Source organism: Macaca nemestrina, chromosome 5 (genome assembly GCF_043159975.1).
Source record: "Macaca nemestrina isolate mMacNem1 chromosome 5, mMacNem.hap1, whole genome shotgun sequence".
Classification (NCBI taxonomy): domain Eukaryota; kingdom Metazoa; phylum Chordata; class Mammalia; order Primates; family Cercopithecidae; genus Macaca; species Macaca nemestrina.
The window spans coordinates 173,398,954-173,415,488 of NC_092129.1; the positions used below are offsets into that span (position 1 = coordinate 173,398,954).

Here is a 16,535-nt window from a genome sequence, read left to right on the forward strand (position 1 = left end):
TGTAGGGTCATAGCATGAAAAGAAGTATTCCTTGCAGAAGATTATTTAAATAGCCACATAAAAGATAGAAAGGGTTGGACTTGGCTATTAGCAATAGTATGGAAGAGAATGAATTATGGCTATTGACAGAAAGCTATTGGTTTTTAGTGTTGATCTTGTTTCTTGCTGCTTTAAAGATCTCTGTTAGTTCCAATCGGTTTTTAGTTGCTTGTTGTGGATTTTCCAGATAGACAATTATCAGCTGTTAAAAATATTTAAGTTATTTTCTACTATTAATGTATACCTCTCAAATTATCTTGTTTATTGTTTTGTCTAATTTCTGTAGAACTATGTGGAATGTTGCCAGTGATAGCAAACATCCTATTATTTCTAACTTTAACATAAAGCCATAGAATCAGATAAAGAGCAGCTAATAAAAACCTAAAGCAAGTAATATGCTTGATTGAGGTGACAGAAGCAGTAACATTAATGTCAGGAATTCATTTTGTTCAGATTGTTACCTAGTTAGAAAATACATGAAAAAGTACCCATTCATAATAACAAAACTATAAAATACTACAAAATACAAAAAATTCAAAATACCACAGAACTATAAAATAATCCACGATCTTACTAAAAATGTAAAGTACTATGTGAATAAAGCTCTAAAATATTGTTTTAGGACATTTTTTTAAAAACTTGAACTTGTCGGGTGTGGTGGCTCATGCCTATAATCCACTTGCCAGCTGAGGTGGGTAGATCACCTGAGGTCAAGTGTTCAAGACTAGCCTGGCCAACATGGCAAAACGCTGCCTCTACTAAAAATGCAAAAATTAGGTGTGGTGGCAGGCTCCTTTTATCCCAGCTATTTGAGAGGCTGAGGAAGGACAACCGCTTGAACCTGGGAGGCAAAAGTTGCAGTGAGCGGAGGTCATGCCACTGCACTCTAGCCTGGGCAACAGAGCGAGACACTGTCTCAAAAAAAAACCAAAAAATAAAAAACAACAACAAAAATCCGGGTGCGGTGGCTCACACTTGTAATCCCAGCACTTTGGGAGGCCAAGGTGGGTGGATCACCTAAGGTTGGGAGTTCAAGACCAGCCTGGCCAACATGGGGAAACCCCGTCTCTACTAAAAATACAAAAACAAAAGCTAGCCGGCTGTGATGGTGCACGCCTGTAATCCCAGCTACTCAGGAGACTGAGGCAGGAGAATCACTTGAACCCAGGAGGCAGAGGTTGCAGTGAGCCAAGATCGCACCACTGTACTCCAGCTGGGCAACAGAGCAAGACTCTGTCTCAAAACAAACAAACAAACAAACAAAACCTGAATTAAATGAAGGAACATAAAATGTTCCTGGATAAGAGGAAATATTTTAAAGCTTTCAATCTCCTCCATTATCTGTCAATGTGTCATAATAAAGTCCCAAGTAAATTTTAAAAATTAAAAGGCGAATTCTAACAAACAAAGGAAAAAAAAGAAAAAGCAAACAAACAAGCAAAAAGCCTAATTCTGAGTTTATCTTGTAAAGTTACTGTGTCAAGAAAAATCTGAAAAGTAACAACAGACTTGTCCGACTAAATATCAACATATAGTACAAAGCTACAGTGATGAATACAATTTGGCACTGGGACAGAAAATAAAGAAATCCCTGGAAGAGGCTAGAAAACCCAGAATCAATTCTAAATACAGAAATTCAGCATATGGTAAAAGTGGCATTCCAAAGCAATGAGAAATTAATATTTTTCAATAAACAATATTAAGGTAATGGCTATATTTTGGAGAAAATAATCAGATCCCTCATTTGCACCATCACACACAAAAATAAATTCTAAAGTAGCATTAAAAATAGAAATGCTCTCACCACACAAGAAATGGTAATTTGGTAATATGATAGCTTAGCTTGATTGAATCTTTCTATAATGTATACAGAGATTAAAACATCACATTGTACCTCATAATGTGGACAATTATTTGTTAATTAATAAATTTTAAAAATAGAAACCTAAAAGATAAAACTATAAAAGTGTTGAAAGAAAATAAGATGATTTCAGGCCGGGTGTGGTGGCTCATGCCTGTAATCCTATCACTTTGGGAGGCCGAGGCAGGTAGATCACTTGAGGTCAAGAGTTCAAGACAAGCCTGGCTAACATGGTGAAACCCCCGTCCTTTTTTTTTTTTTTTTTTTTTATACTTTATGTTCTAGGGTACATGTGTACAACGTGCAGGTTTGTTACATATGTATACATGTGCCATGTTGGTGGGCTGCACCCATTAACTCGTCATTTACATTAGGTATATCTCCTAATGCTATCCCTCCCCCCTACCCCCACCCCACAACAGGCCGCGGTGTGTGATGTTCCCCTTCCTGTGTCCAAGTGATCTCATTGTTCAATTCCCACCTATGAGTGAGTACATGCGGTGTTTGGAAACCCCTGTCTTTATTAAAAATACAAAATTAACCAGGAATGGTGGCATGCGCCTGTAATCCCAGCTACTTGGGAGGCTGAAGCAGGCGAATCCCTTGAACCCAGGATGCAGAGGTTGCAGTGAGCTGAGATCGTGCCACTGCACTCCAGCCTAGGCAATGGAGTAAGACTCCAACTCAGAAAAAAATAAATAAACTATAAACTAAGTTCTTCCCACAGTTAGTTCAGCCCACACCAGAATGAACAAGGACAGCTTGGAGGGTAGAAGAAGCAAGATGGCGTTGGTTAGGTCAGATCTCTTTCACTGTCTCAGTTATAATTTGGCAGTGGTGGCCAGGCGCAGTGGCTCACACCTGTAATCCCAGCACTTTGGGAGGCCGAGGAGGGTGTATCACAAGGTCAGGAGATCGAGACCATCCTGGCTAACATGGTGAAACCCCGTCTCTACTAAAAATACAAGAAATTAGCCAGGCGTGGTGGCACGTGCCTGTAGTCCCAGCTACTCAGGAGACTGAGGCAGAAGAATCGCTTGAACCCGGGAGGCAGAGGTTGCAATGAGCCAAGATCGCGCCACTGCACTCCTGCCTGGGCGACAGAACAAGACTCTGTCTCAAAAAAAAAAAAAAAAAAATTTTGCAATAGTGGTTTCAATCTGAAAGCCATAAAGAAAATATAATAAATTTGATTTCATAAATGTTTAGTTTCTGTACAACAGCAAAAATAAATAAATAAATAAAATCAAGACATAAATAACAAGTGAGAGGAAAATATTTTCAATACATATGATAGGGAACACATTTTTATACTATACAGAGAGTCTCAGACTATCCAGTGTTTTCGATTAAAAAACAAAAAAAACCCAAAAACATGGACAAAAGGGATGAAAGGCTGCTCACAGAAAAAATATAACTGGTCAATAAATGTATGAAAGATGCTTAATAATTCATAACTAAATCACTGAAACCATTAGATAACATTTTGGGGGTAGATCAGGAGGTGGCATGATTATGGTCAGCGAGTCAATTCTGGTCCATTGCCTGTTTTTGTGCAGACAGCAATCTAAGAACGGTTTTGCATTTTTAAATGGTTGAAGAAAATCAAAATAAGATTACTATTTTGTAATATGTAGAAATTATATGAAATCCAGATTTCAAGGCTCCTAAGTACAGTTTTATTGGAACAGTCACCCTCATTTGTTTACCTATTGGCTATGGCTGCTTTCATTCTACAAAGGCAGAGGTGAGCAGCTGGGACAGAGATGGTCTGCAAAGCCTAAAATATTCATATCTGGCCTTTTACAGAAAAAGTTTTCAGACTCCTAGCTTCATGTGTCAAAAATTTTTAAAACGTCCAATTCCACAAAGTTAGCCATCACTGGAATGAGGGTAAATTGGTGCATTTTCTTCTGAGGGCAATGACAATTTTAACTGCTGAGATGCTCTGACTCAGCGTTTAGAAATGTAACCTACAGATTCCTTTGCACATGTTCACGGGAATTTCCAAAGACATTCCTTGGTACACCATCTTTTTTTTTTTTTTTTTTGTGACGGAATCTCACTCGGGCTGAAGTGCAGTGGCATGATCTCCCCTCACTGCAACCTCCGCCTCCCGGGTTCAAGCGATTCTCCTGCCTCAGCCTCCCGAGTAGCTGGGACTACAGGTGCCCGCCATCACACCCAGCTAATTTTTTTATTTTTAGTAGAGATGGGGCTTCACCATATTAGCCAGGATGATCTTGATCTCCTGACCTTGTGATCTGCCCTCCTTAGCCGCCCAAAGTGCTGGGATTACAGGCGTGAGCCACCGCGCCCGGCCGTTTTTGTTTGTTTTTTTTTTTTTTTTTTTTTTGAGACGGAGTCTCGCTCTGTCGCCCAGACTGGAGTGCAGTGGCGCGATCTCGGCTCACTGCAAGCTCCGCCTCCCGGGTTCACGCCATTCTCCTGCCTCAGCCTCCGGAGTAGCTGGGACTACAGGTGCCCGCCACCACGCCCAGCTAATTTTTGCATTTTTGGTAGAGACGGGGTTTCACCATATAGGCCAGGATGGTCTCGATCTCTTGACCTCATGATCTACCCACCTCAGCCTCCCAAAGAGCCACTGCACCCAGCTATCAAAGGCATTAAATAAGACATATTTCTATGAGTAGGGGAATGGTAAATAGTAAACATCCATACAACTTAAAAGTCATTAAAAAGAATTAGATCTGTGAGGAAAGGGTTGAACCCAGTTGTAGTACATAGTTTCATGCCTTTGAGGCATGTATGTATTGCTCCATCTACATGACACATTTGCCCCTGTCCTTGTCTATGAAATCCTCACAGACAACTCACAAAAGTTCACATCAACTGACTTGTGAATCAACTGACAAGACTCAGTTTAACTATTGGTTCCTTTGTGAAGCCTCCCTTGATTCCCTAAACAGAAATGCCCACTCCCCTCCTTGTGCCCCCACAGTAATAGGGATCTACCTCCATTATACACTTATTTCTCTACTGCCTTTGTTTAGACGTCCGCCTCCTCCACTAGACTCCAAAAGGGCAAGCACCATGGCTTGTTCTTTGCACTGCTAGGACCCAGCGCAACCCTTAGCAGTAAATACTCCGGGACCTTTGCAGAGAAGCAGGGACGAGGGGACTTGGCAAGGGCTATGAAGACCTCCTGCCTCTCATCTGCGGGCAGCCTTAGAATTTTCCAGGCTGATTGCTGAGGACCAAATAGTCACACAGGGATCTACTTAGCACCTAAACTAATTCCTACCTTCAGGGAACCTTGTCATTCAGGATTCAGGTGCTCCTCTAGGACTGAAGGTGGCAAAACTGTGTGCCCTTTGGAAAAACTTCATGATAGATGAAAACAGGGCCAACACCGTGATGCAAACTCTTAGCTATGGAAGCCTGGGAGGCTGGTAGGTTTGGATGGTCTATGGCCTTCTGATGCCTCTACCACTGCAACACAAGTGCCCTTAATTGTCCAGAGTCCTATAAAAATAGATAGAAAACTAGGACCACTTTCAAGGGGCTTAGGCAAATACATAAAGTGCCTGAATTATACTCTAAAGCAGTAACAGGGTAGAGAACAGTAGTTAAGTATGTTTTCCTTTCTAAAGAGGGAATGAAAACTAAAGCAAGGGGCACCAGATTGAATTAATTCTTCACGTTGAAACAGTACCAGTATCCAGTGAATGTGTCCAACGTAGACACCAAACTAGATGATTCAAGCTCTAGATGGGTATTCTAGTTTCACATTTATGTATGAACTAATTAACAACAACAACAACAAAATCACCTTTTAATTTTGCTACAGTCCTTTTTCTTTTTTTTGAGATGGAGTCTTGTTGTCGCCCAGGCTGGAGTGCAGCGGCACGGTCTTGGCTCACCGCAACCTCCGCCTCCTGGGTTCAAGTGATTCTCCTGCCTCAGCCTCTAGAGTAGCTGGCACTATAGGCGCCCGCCACCACACCTGGCTAATTTTTGTATTTTTAGTAGAGATAGGGTTTCAGCATTTTTGCCATGCTGGTCTCGAACTCCTGACCTTGTGACCTGCCTGCCTCGGCTTCCCAAAGTGTTGGGATTACAGGCGTTAGCCACCGGGCCCAGCCCACAGTCCTAACCTTAGAAATCCTCAGTGGCCGCCAGGCATGGTGGCTCACACCTGTAATCCCAGCACTTTGGGAGGCCAAGGCAGGCGGATCACGTGAGGTCGAGAGTTTGAGACCAGGTCGACCAACATGGAGAAACCCTGTCTCTACTAAAAACACAATTAGCCAGGCATGGTGGCGCATGCCTGTGATTCCAGGTACTCAGGAATCTGAGGCAGGAGAATTGCTTGAACCTGGGAGGCAGAGGTTGCGGTGAGCCAAGATTGTGGCACTGCACTCCAGCCTGGGCAACAAGAGCAAAACTCCGTCTCAAAAAAAAAAAAAAAGAAGAAAACCTCAGTGGCCAGGTACAGTAGGTCATGCTTATTACTCCAGTACATTTTGGGAGGCCAAGGCGAGAGGATCCCTTGAGACCAGGAGTTTGAGACCAGCCTGGGCAACAGAGCAAGACCCCATCTCTACAAAAAAAATAAAATACATTAGCCGGGTGTGGTGGTATGCACCAGTAGTACCAGCTATTCAGGAGGCTGAGGTGGGATGATTGAACCCAAGAGTTTGAGGCTACAGTGACATATGATTGCACCACTGCTCTCCAACCTAGGTGACAGCAAAAGACCTTGTCTCTTGAAAAACAAAAAATCCTGAGAGGTCATTTTTGAAACAAGCTTCAATGCAATGTATAATCAAATAACTTTCCTTGGTCCTTAAGTTATTCAAAATAGGTAATTTCTAAATATTAACAAAATACTTTCAAGTTTCTATATCTTGCTGCTAGCAACATCTCATTCTATGAACTAGACCAGCTCTGGCAATGAAGACCACATAGGAAATATTATTTATAGTAAACTTTATTTTCATTGATATTTCACTTAACATAATTTCAAAGTCAGTCTGTAATCTAAGATGAGCAAAAGAACAGATATTCTAAATCTCCTAAGAGATTTTTTCACACTGTTCCTCAGAGCACGGAATGGGGTTTCAGGGCCCTCAAAGTTGACACCTAACATTTTACCCTTGAGATTTACCTATAGATACAGAAAGAAGAGATAACATCAATATACAAGAATCGATCTCTATGAGGGTCTCAATGAGCTCAAGTTATATCCTCATTATAACCTCTGTAGGGTTATAATGGTGACAACTGATTTTCCACCCCTCCGCCAAGTTTGATGTCTTTTTTTTTAGGTAAAATGTCAGATGCAAAAATGCTGCACTTATTTCGGTTAACACATTGAAAATAGTGGAAGATGCAGATTTTTAATTCTTCATCAGTGCAAGCTGGAACATGACTTCTGCTAATGGGGTCTGTTGAACATACTAACTCCAACTTTGGCGGCCATCAGCAAACTGTTTAAAAGAAACAAGATAGAAAATGTCAGGTAAAGGACAGAACAGGTAACTATGTTTTTAAGGAACTAAACTCTGCAGGTTCCTCATAACTGCGTGGGGGAGGAGGTACTAAGGCAAGAGTGGCCAGAGGTAAAATTTCCATCCCTGGAGGAACCAGAGAAAAAGCAAGCCAAGGGACAGTCTCACACTGAGGTCTTAAAATAGCACACATGAGCTGGATCCTAATCCAACTGCCAATAATTTGAAGAGATGAAGAAATGGAGGCAAGAGAGAGCAAGGCCGCCCCACCCTCAGGGATCTGATAATGGTAGAATCTCCAGCCTCTCAGTTTACTGCTCTAGACCTTGCTCCACACTGACTCTTTTGCTTCAGGTGTAACATTATACTGGTAGCGTCACAACTATGATCAGAGCGGAGTATGCAATCTTTCTCCAAATCAGATTTTAAAAAATTCTCCTGCCTTCAGGATGTCTTTATAATACTTAACAACTAAATTTTTTGTTTTAAAGAAGGTTAAAAATTTTTTTTTTCTTTTGATACGGAGTCTCACTCACCTCAGTTGCCCAGGCTGGAGTTCAGCGGCACAATTTCGGCTCACTGCAACCTGTGCCCCCCAGGTTCAAGCAATTTTCCTGACTCAGTGTCCCAAGTAGCTGGGATTACAGGCGTGCACCATCATGCCCGGCTCATTTTTGTATTTTTTCATAGAGATGGGGTTTCACCATGTGGGCAGACTGGTCTTGAACTCCTGACCTCAAGTGATCTGGCCGCTTTGGCCTCCCAAAGTGCTGGGATTATAGGCACGAGCCACCAAACCTGGCCTACAACTAAATTTTTTTTTTTTTTTTGAGATGGACTCTTGCTCTGTCCCCCAGGCTTGAGTGCAGTGGCATGATCTCAGCTCACTGTAATCTCCACTTCCCAGGTTCAAGCAATTCTCCCTGCTTCAGCCTCCTGAGTAGCTGTGATTACAAGTGCCCACTACCACACCCGGCTAATTTTTGTAGTTTTCGTAGAGATGGGATTTCACCATGTTGGCCAGGATGGTCTTGAACCCCTGACCTCAGGTGATCCGCCAGCCTCGGCCTCCCAAAGTGCTGGGATTACAGGTGTGAGCCACTATGCCTGGCCACAACTAAATTTTTTAAAAGCCACAATTTGGTTTAGGTTTTATAATCCAAATTAGAAAACAGGGCCGGGAGCAGTGGGTCACGCCTATAATCTCAGCATTTTGGGAGGCCGAGGTGGGCGCATCATGAAATCAGGAGTTCGAGACCAGCCTGGCTAACGTGGTGAAACACCGTCTCTACCAAAACAACGAAAATGAGCCAGGTGTGGTGGTGCACGCCTGTAATCCCAGCTACTCCAGAGGCTGAGGCATGAGAATCACCTGAACCCGGGAGGTGGACGGTGATTGCAGTGAGCAGAGATCACACCACTGCACTCCATCCTGGGTGACAGAGCGATACTCTGTCTCAAAAAAAAAAAAAAAATTAGAAAAGAGGATTCAATCAAAATTCCCTTTTAGCAAAATTTTCTGTAAAAGACATCTACACATCTAAGAAATATGGGACCCCCGCATCTTCCATGCAAGTCACACAAAAGGCTGCAGTCATGGCTTTGCAGGAAAACTTCTGCCACCATATAGGGAGGAGCTGGGATGGACCAGAAAGCAAACATGAGAACAAACCCATCTCCACAGTGAATGGATATACTCATGCCATTCTGACATTAAACCAGCCATTGTTTTTGAAGCATCTCCTATTAGTGTATAAATCAAATGTCAGCTGATGCATAGCATCAGATGTCCTGAAACAAGTAAGGTTTTGAATGCATCAAGTATCCTGGGGAATAAACTGAACTCTACATGGTAAAGAAGAATAACAAATTAAAGTACCTGGCACCTGCAATTAAACCTGCAGGCATGAATTTTCCAGAGTTGTAGAATCTCATTCCCATAATGCCAGCCAAGGTACCAGATGTAGCTGATGAAAAAATATAAAGAAGGGTTAAAACTCATTACATCTTCTACACAGGGGAATCAGAAGTGGGCCAAGCCCCACCCATCTCTCAAGGCTCACACCTCATCCTATGCTTATTCCTCCTTCTCCAAGTGGGTGGAGACTACTGGCTGCCCACATCCTATGGGTCCAAGTACCAATACTGGCCAAATAGGGCCCTTCACAGCCTGGGCCCTGCCTGCCCTTCCAGCCTCATCTCTTACCACTTGTCTTCTGCAAAACCCACACTTTAGCCATCAACGTGTTAGTTTTCTCCAAAATGCTGCTGTTTCTCATGCCCCGCAGACGCTATTTCCTCTACCCTGCACGCAGTTCCCACTGGGTAACTGTCAAAGCACCTACTACATGTCAAGCGCTGTGCTAGGTGCTGGAGAATACAAAGGTAATCATAACTGTCTCTGCCCTTTTACAGTGCTTCAGGTCTGATGGGACAGACTTTAAAGACTCACACAAATAAAAAGGCTTAGCCAAAAAAGGGAAGATTGGCTGAGATCTGAAATTACAGCAGGAATTAATGAGCTGAAGGATGGGAAGGCCCATTCCAGGCAGAGGGGACAGTATATGCAGAGGCCCGGTGGTGACAGGGAGCATGGCACATTCACCTTAAAAGGCCAGTGTGGCACAGAAGTCAAGTAAGAGGGGCCAGACCACATGGAGCCTTGAGGGTCATACTGGGGATTGGGTTTTCATCCTAAGAGCAATGAGAAGCTGTTAAAGGCTACTAAGCAAAAGGACACATGAACAGAGTCGCATTTTTTGTTTGTTTTTGAGACCGATTCTCGCTCTGTCGCCCACGCTAGAGTGCAGTGGTGTGATCTTGGCTCACTGCAACCTACAACTGCCGGGATCAAGCTCAAGTCTCAGCCTCCTGAGTAGCTCAGACCACAGGCGACCGCCACCGCATCTGGCTAACTTTATTTTATTTTATTAAAGACCCAGTTTCACCGTGTTGCCCATGGTGGTCTCGAACTCCTGAGCTCAGGCAATCTACCCTCCTCGGCCTCCCAAATCTGAGGTCAGGAGTTACAGACCAGCCTGGACAACATGGTGAAACTCCTGTCTCTACTAAAAATAGAAAAATCAGCCGGGCATGTTAGCGGACACCTGAATCCCAGCTACCCGGAACGCTGAGACAGGAGAATTGCTTGAACCCAGTAGGTGGAGGTTGCAGTGAGCCAAGACTGTGCCACTACACTCTGGCCTGGGCAATACAGTGAGACTCTGTCTCAAAAAAAGGGAAGTTTATGAAGGGGAAGGAGACAAGTACATCTGAATATCAATGAGGGGATCCACCTAAAAGGAGGAATACAAATACAAGACAGGATCCTTGCCAGTGTAAAGGTCTGGAGAAGGTCAGGGAGAAGACACTCAAAGCACAGAGGAGGACACTGGTGTTGGAGAGGAGGGAAAACAGGACGAGGTGAGGCTTGCAGATTAAAGGCTCCGGGGAGTCCCCACCTGATGGCTGCTATTTTTTTCCCTGAAGTAGGCATGAGGTCATTTGCTGAGTGGAGTACAATCACAGAAAGGAAAAATGCAGGCTGAAACTCATTTTGGAGCATGAGGGAGGGAGCTGTTAGGCAGAGCTGCGACCTGGACGCACCTCCTTCCCCAGCACACCCCATTAGCCATCACTGACCTTCCTTCCCAACCCCAGCTGACGTGTACAGATCACACGGCTTCTCCCTCCCACATGGCACTCATTCTCACACGGGGTTTGTGGAGACAGTGAGGAACCCACACTCCTAGCAGCGTCTGACACATGGGTGGAGCCCCACAGAAATGTGCTGAAAGCCACCCTGATAAGAAGGACTCCTCGGTCCCCCACCCCACTCACTGTCCATGCCGCTCACAGGGTACATTTCCAGTTCTGCTTCTATGCCCATGTTTTTTGTTTTTTGACACGGAGTCTTGCTCTGTCTCCCAGGCTGGAGTGCAGTGGCGTGATCTCAGCTCACTGCAATCTCTGCCTCCCAGGTTCAAGCGATTCTCCTGCCTCAGCCTCCCAAGTAGCTGGGACTACAGGCGCCTGCCACCATATCCAGCTAATTTTTGTATTTTTAGTAGAGACGGAGTTTCACCATGTTGGGCAGGCTGGTCTTGAACTCCTCACCTTGTGATCCGCTCACCTCAGCCTTCCAAAGTGCTGGGATTACTGGTGTGAGCAGTCACATTTAGCTAACTGCTAAAGAGGTGATTTTCAAATGGAGAAATTGCAACTCGGATGCAAACCTAACCCAGATGTGTGATGTTTTAGGGATGCTGAGGCCAGTGGTCTTCCATGGGCAACCTCAACGGCTGACAGATTTCCCTTATAGAAGTTTAATGCTACTGGGTAAATACATTCACGAGGTATGGAAATCCTTCCATGTTCTGTACATAAAAGATAAACAGAAACCAGTACAAATCCTGCCTCTGCACCCTCATTTTAAAACTTTCTGAGGACTTGGTAGAAGAAGTGAAACTGTCATAGGGTAAGTGTAAAGACCTCACCCCATCCCACCAAACCAGGGTCGTTTGGAAAAGAGTGTTCTGGAAACACAGCTGCCCTAAGGAGACATTGAAGCAGACATACCTAGGAAAACCCAAACGTTCCTTGGATCCTGAGACAGCTGGTAAGCACCCAAGCCGGCTAGGCTGCCGAAGAGCAGCCCCGCAGCGAGGGACGGCACGCTGCCTAAAGGGAAGCAAACACAGCTCGCATTTTTAACATGAGGCACTTATTTCACTAACAGAATCCACCAGACCCCCATCCCTACAAAGGAGGACAGCACAGAGAACTCTCAACACAGCTCATAGCCAAGGTGGACTCAAGCAGGAAGATGTTTCGGGGAGTGTGCTATCTTCTCAGAGAAGTCAGGGTCTTCCCACCCCATTTTTCTCTCCTCTAATAGGCAGGGCACTTCCATCTAAGGAAAGGAAAGAAGGCCATCTTCCCTCCTTAGATGGAACTATGGCTAGTGGCTAGGCCTTCTTTCTAAACAGGCCTGATCAACCATGAAGGGCTGGAACTGTGTACAGGCAGGACCTCCAGCAAATCACAAAAGGAGAGGGAAATAGGGCCAGTCAATTAAATAAAAATACAAAGACCTGGACAATAAGAATTCTGGTGTGGGGGTTGGGGTGGGAATGCAGGCAAGGACTAGGTGGCAGAAACAAGCACAGCCACTGACACACCCCTGCCTGGCCTAATGAGGAGACTTCAAAATACCAGTCTGTGTAGACCAGAGGTTTCCTCCTACCTGAGCCTGGAGATAGCACTTGGGGGTTGTGGCTGATGCACGGTAGTCAATGATAATAACAAACTACAACCACCCCTGCCTATCTTTAGATAAAGAGGCAAAAACAAGTAATGCCACAAGAGGCCTGGCTCGGCTTCACCAGATAACCAGAAGGCAAGTGCAGGAGCTGCAACACTGACAAGGAAGCCTGCACTCCAGCTTGGGGACCTACAGCAAACCTGACTCAAATGAGCTTGCTTCTCAGGGGTACCCGGGCACTCACATTTCACTGGAACAACGTGAAAATGTTAAGAGGCTAAGTAACAACAAAAACCATACCTGCTTTTACATAGCCAATAATCCCACCAGAAGCAACCAGTGCTGCATAGCCAAAGCCAAACCAATGCAAAGGCACTCTGAAAACACGAGAGAGAAGTCAGTGTTAACCTGGCTTTAAAAACAAACCATATTGTCATAGGATGAGACTAAAAGGTAATCATTCCCCACAGGTTCTATCACTGAAAATAAGGCCCACAGAGGTTGAATGACTTTCTGAGAGTCACACAACTTAGCAAAGCCAGAGCTGGGACTCAAACCCAAGTCTCTGGCCCACAGGTCCAGTGATCCTCCCATCCCCCACGCAATCCCAGGCAGTCTACTCTCAGGGTTCTTTTCAGCTGAGGAAAGGAACTCTGGTTTCCAGAAGCTCCTGGATACTCCATACCCATTTCCTGTCCACTCACACTGAGCCGGTGTCCGGCATTCTTCTCTTCTCAGTCCAGACAGGAGACTACCCCAGGCCTGCACCTGCGGAAAACAAGCTGGATCAGAGGTGGTTAAAAGCACAGCTCTCCAGCAGTCCAAAAGAAGTGTGTCCAACCCGCAAGCTACGCACCCTAAATCTCAGTATCCTTCACATACCATGAGGATAACACTGGTACCAATTTCGTGGGGCTGTTGTGACTATTCAATAGATTTCACATGTAAAGGTGCTTAGCACATAATAAACGCTGAACAGATGCCAACCATTGTCACAAAAACCTTAGTTCTAATCACATAGGCCCACAGGAAACTCAGCAAGATCCACTGACAGCTCTATAATCAGGTGATGCATTAGTCATTTCATTAGCTACCCACATTACCACAAAGTTGAAAAGCAAGTACTCCTGTGCCCTTAACCCAACTACCTTAATGTCTCTTTTGAGGGAAGGCAGGACTGCTGCTTTTCATCCCTGCTGCAACAGCCAATTTCAATACTCAACTTTTTTAGAAACTTCTGTGTCCAACTCACAGTTCTTGTTAGGAGGGCAGAAGGGGAGGATAAAATATATGGAAACACTGGTCATATTCACATGTGACATTGCATCCTCGGAAAAACAGCTCCTGTTTTCTTACAGAGAGTATCCAGCATGCAGCGAGCCTAACAAGATGAAAGCAATGCACACCCCGTGTATTCTGTTTAAAGAATTAGGCCATGTGCAGTGGCTCACGCCTGTAATCCCAGTACTTTGCGAGGCCGAGGCAGGCGGATCACCTAGGGTTAGGAGTTCAAGACCAGCCTGGCCAACATGGTGAAACCCATTGTCTACTAAAAAATATTTAAAAAGCAATCAGGCATGGTGGCATGTGCCTGTAATCCCAGCTTCTTGGGAGGCTGAGGTGGGAGGATGGCTTGAGCCCAGGAGGCAGAGGCTGCAATGACACATATTCAGGCTACTGCACTCAAGCCTGGGCGACAGAGTGAGACCCTCCCTCAAGGACCAAAAAAAAACAAAAATTAAGTTTCCATAAAACAGGGAAGGGCAGGGGGCTTGGGATCTTGCCCACAGTTCTTAACTCGAGGCGGCACTGAGTTAGCGGGGCTTTTAAAGAGATGGAGCAACAAAACCACCAAGAAACCAGGCAACACTACGCCACATGGGTAAGCCTTTGCTCAGGAGGTCAGGGACTCCGCGCGTGCACAACTTCTTTTAAGAAAAGCAGAAAAGGCGCCTGTAGTCCCAGCTACTCAGGAGGCTGAGGCAGGAGAATGGCGTAAACCCAGGAGGCGGAGCTTGCAGTGAGCCGAGATCGCGCCACTGCACTCCAGCCTGGGCGACAGAGCGAGACTCCGTCTCAAAAAACAAAAAACAACAACAACAAAAAAAGAAAAGCAGAAAATACCCAACGAGAAAAGCACCGACCACACGGACTAAAGGCCCGGCTGAATCGGGGAGACGAAAAGCAGACGGCCGTGAAACTCCTAAATAATCCCTAAAAGTTAAAAGTGGCAGAAATAATAAGAATAATCCCAAATACTCGCACCGGTCTCACGAAGGCCCGGGCTGTCTACAAGGGCGCGCAAGCCGCGGTGACAACAGCGAGATGTCGCCGGAAACGCGGCGGCGGACGCTCTACGTCCCGGTGGCTGGGTGAGGCGAGGGGCGCGGCTCTGTGCTGCGTGCGCAGTGTCCCGGGAGAGGGGCGGGCAGAGAACGGGGACGGTGCTTGAGCCACCGAGTAGCAGCTAGCGCCCTGCATTCAGGGCGTGAGGAGTGGGGCGGGGCATCGCGGCGAGCTCCCCAGTCCAGGGAACGGGGCGGGGAATCTCTGTGCTTCCCCAGTCCACAGCGCCTGCGGGGCCGGCCGACCAGCACCAGTCCCAGGTCCAACCCTGAGTGGCCAAAAGCCGGCAACCCGGAGTTGCACGAGCTGGACCACGTGAGCTCGGCCAGGCCAGAGGTGGAGGCCACCGCTGCGGGAGGAGGGCATCTGAGGCTGGATTTTGAAGGACCCCATTAACAGAGGGACAAGTTACAGGGTATAAACCAGATGCCGGTCATCAGGGAGGAGTGTCACTCAAGCCCGATCTTGTTTGTTTACACCAGGAAGGGCCTGCCTTCTACCTGCAAGAAAATATGGCGGCTGCAGAATAATGTGGCTCAATGCCAAATATCTGTTTGTTTTAGGGAGTGAGGCTACTTGAGAAGCATCATAAGGGGGGATAGGGAGTGAGTTAAACCTGATTTTTACCCAGCTCTGTGGATCCCGAATGCCCACAGCATGATGTTATCTCCATTTCCACTTCCGAGCCACTCCTGTTCCCTGTGTTTCCTGCACCACCATTGTCAGTTGCTCTACACTAAAGTTTGCTGTCATCGTTGACTTCTCCCTCTCCTTCATCCCCTACAAGTATCAACATAGACAAATCTGATCAATACAATCGTCTCGGAATAAAGCAGATTCCAGCGCGGTCTTTTTTTTTTTCTTTGATACGGAGTCTCGCTCTTGCCCAGGCTGGAGTCCAGTGTGCGACCTCGGCTCACTGCAACCTCTGCCTCCTAGGTTCAACTGATTATCCTGCCTCAGCCTCCTGAGTAGCTGGGATTACAGGCCTACACCACCACACCTGGCTATTTTTTGTATTTTTAGTAGAGATGGGGTTTCACCATGTTGGCCCTGCTGGTCTCGAACTCCTGACCTCATGATCCGCCCCCACCCCCCCTTGGCCTCCCAAAGTGCTGGGATTAGAGGCTGAGCCACGTGCCGGCTTTTGCAGCGCATATTCTTTTTTTTTTTTTGAGACGGAGTCTCACTCTGTTGCTGTAGAAAGTAGAAATTTCCTCTTCAAAGCTCGTCTTGGTTTAAAAATAAAATAATAGACACTAAGAATAATCACTTCTTACTCTAAAGCCTCCTATCAACTGTCAGTTCTTACACTTTAGCCCAGTTAGTTGCTTTGGCTTACTCAGGCATGTCTGGAGAGGCCCAAGCAAGTCTCAGCTCATAGCTTATGCCCCTCCTTATTTGGAAATGTTATTGCTTCCTTAAACCTTTCATAAGCAACTTCCTCTCCTTCTTTATCCTCCCTTCACTTATCTATTTAGGAAAGTTTCAGGATGTTAGCAAATCGGGTATCAGTTTAAGACTGTGAGGTCCAGCACCAGCCAATGGATGC

General features: G+C 45.6%; 1 protein-coding gene across 2 annotated transcripts; it reads right to left on the minus strand.

Annotated features, from left to right (window-relative positions):
- Positions 1–6,836: 6,836 nt before the first annotated feature.
- On the minus strand, positions 6,837–15,094 carry LOC105482415 (transmembrane protein 14C). Of its 2 annotated transcripts, none has more exons than XM_011742505.2 (6): positions 14,903–15,094; positions 13,342–13,419; positions 12,938–13,014; positions 11,953–12,054; positions 9,254–9,341; positions 6,837–7,353 (listed from the first exon to the last, which is right to left on the minus strand). In XM_011742505.2, exons 2-6 carry the CDS (start codon positions 13,359–13,361, stop codon positions 7,302–7,304), a joined length of 339 nt encoding a protein of 112 aa, XP_011740807.1. In that variant the 5' UTR covers positions 13,362–13,419; positions 14,903–15,094; the 3' UTR covers positions 6,837–7,301. The 2 variants fall into 2 exon arrangements, with proteins under 2 accessions (XP_011740807.1, XP_011740806.1); XM_011742504.2 differs by having other exon boundaries at positions 13,342–13,405; positions 14,903–15,092.
- Positions 15,095–16,535: the final 1,441 nt, after the last annotated feature.

Bases quoted from the DNA above. Each gene is read 5' to 3' on its own strand.
- LOC105482415 (XM_011742505.2), bottom strand. From the start codon at position 13,361: ATGCCGGACACCGGCTCAGT. The intron at 12,055-12,937 runs GTATGGTTTTTG...GCTTCCCTTTAG, and splicing joins TATTGGCTATGTAAAAGCAG to GCAGCGTGCCGTCCCTCGCT. The intron at 7,354-9,253 runs GTACTTTAATTT...TCTTTTAAACAG, and splicing joins GGTTTAATTGCAGGTGCCAG to TTTGCTGATGGCCGCCAAAG.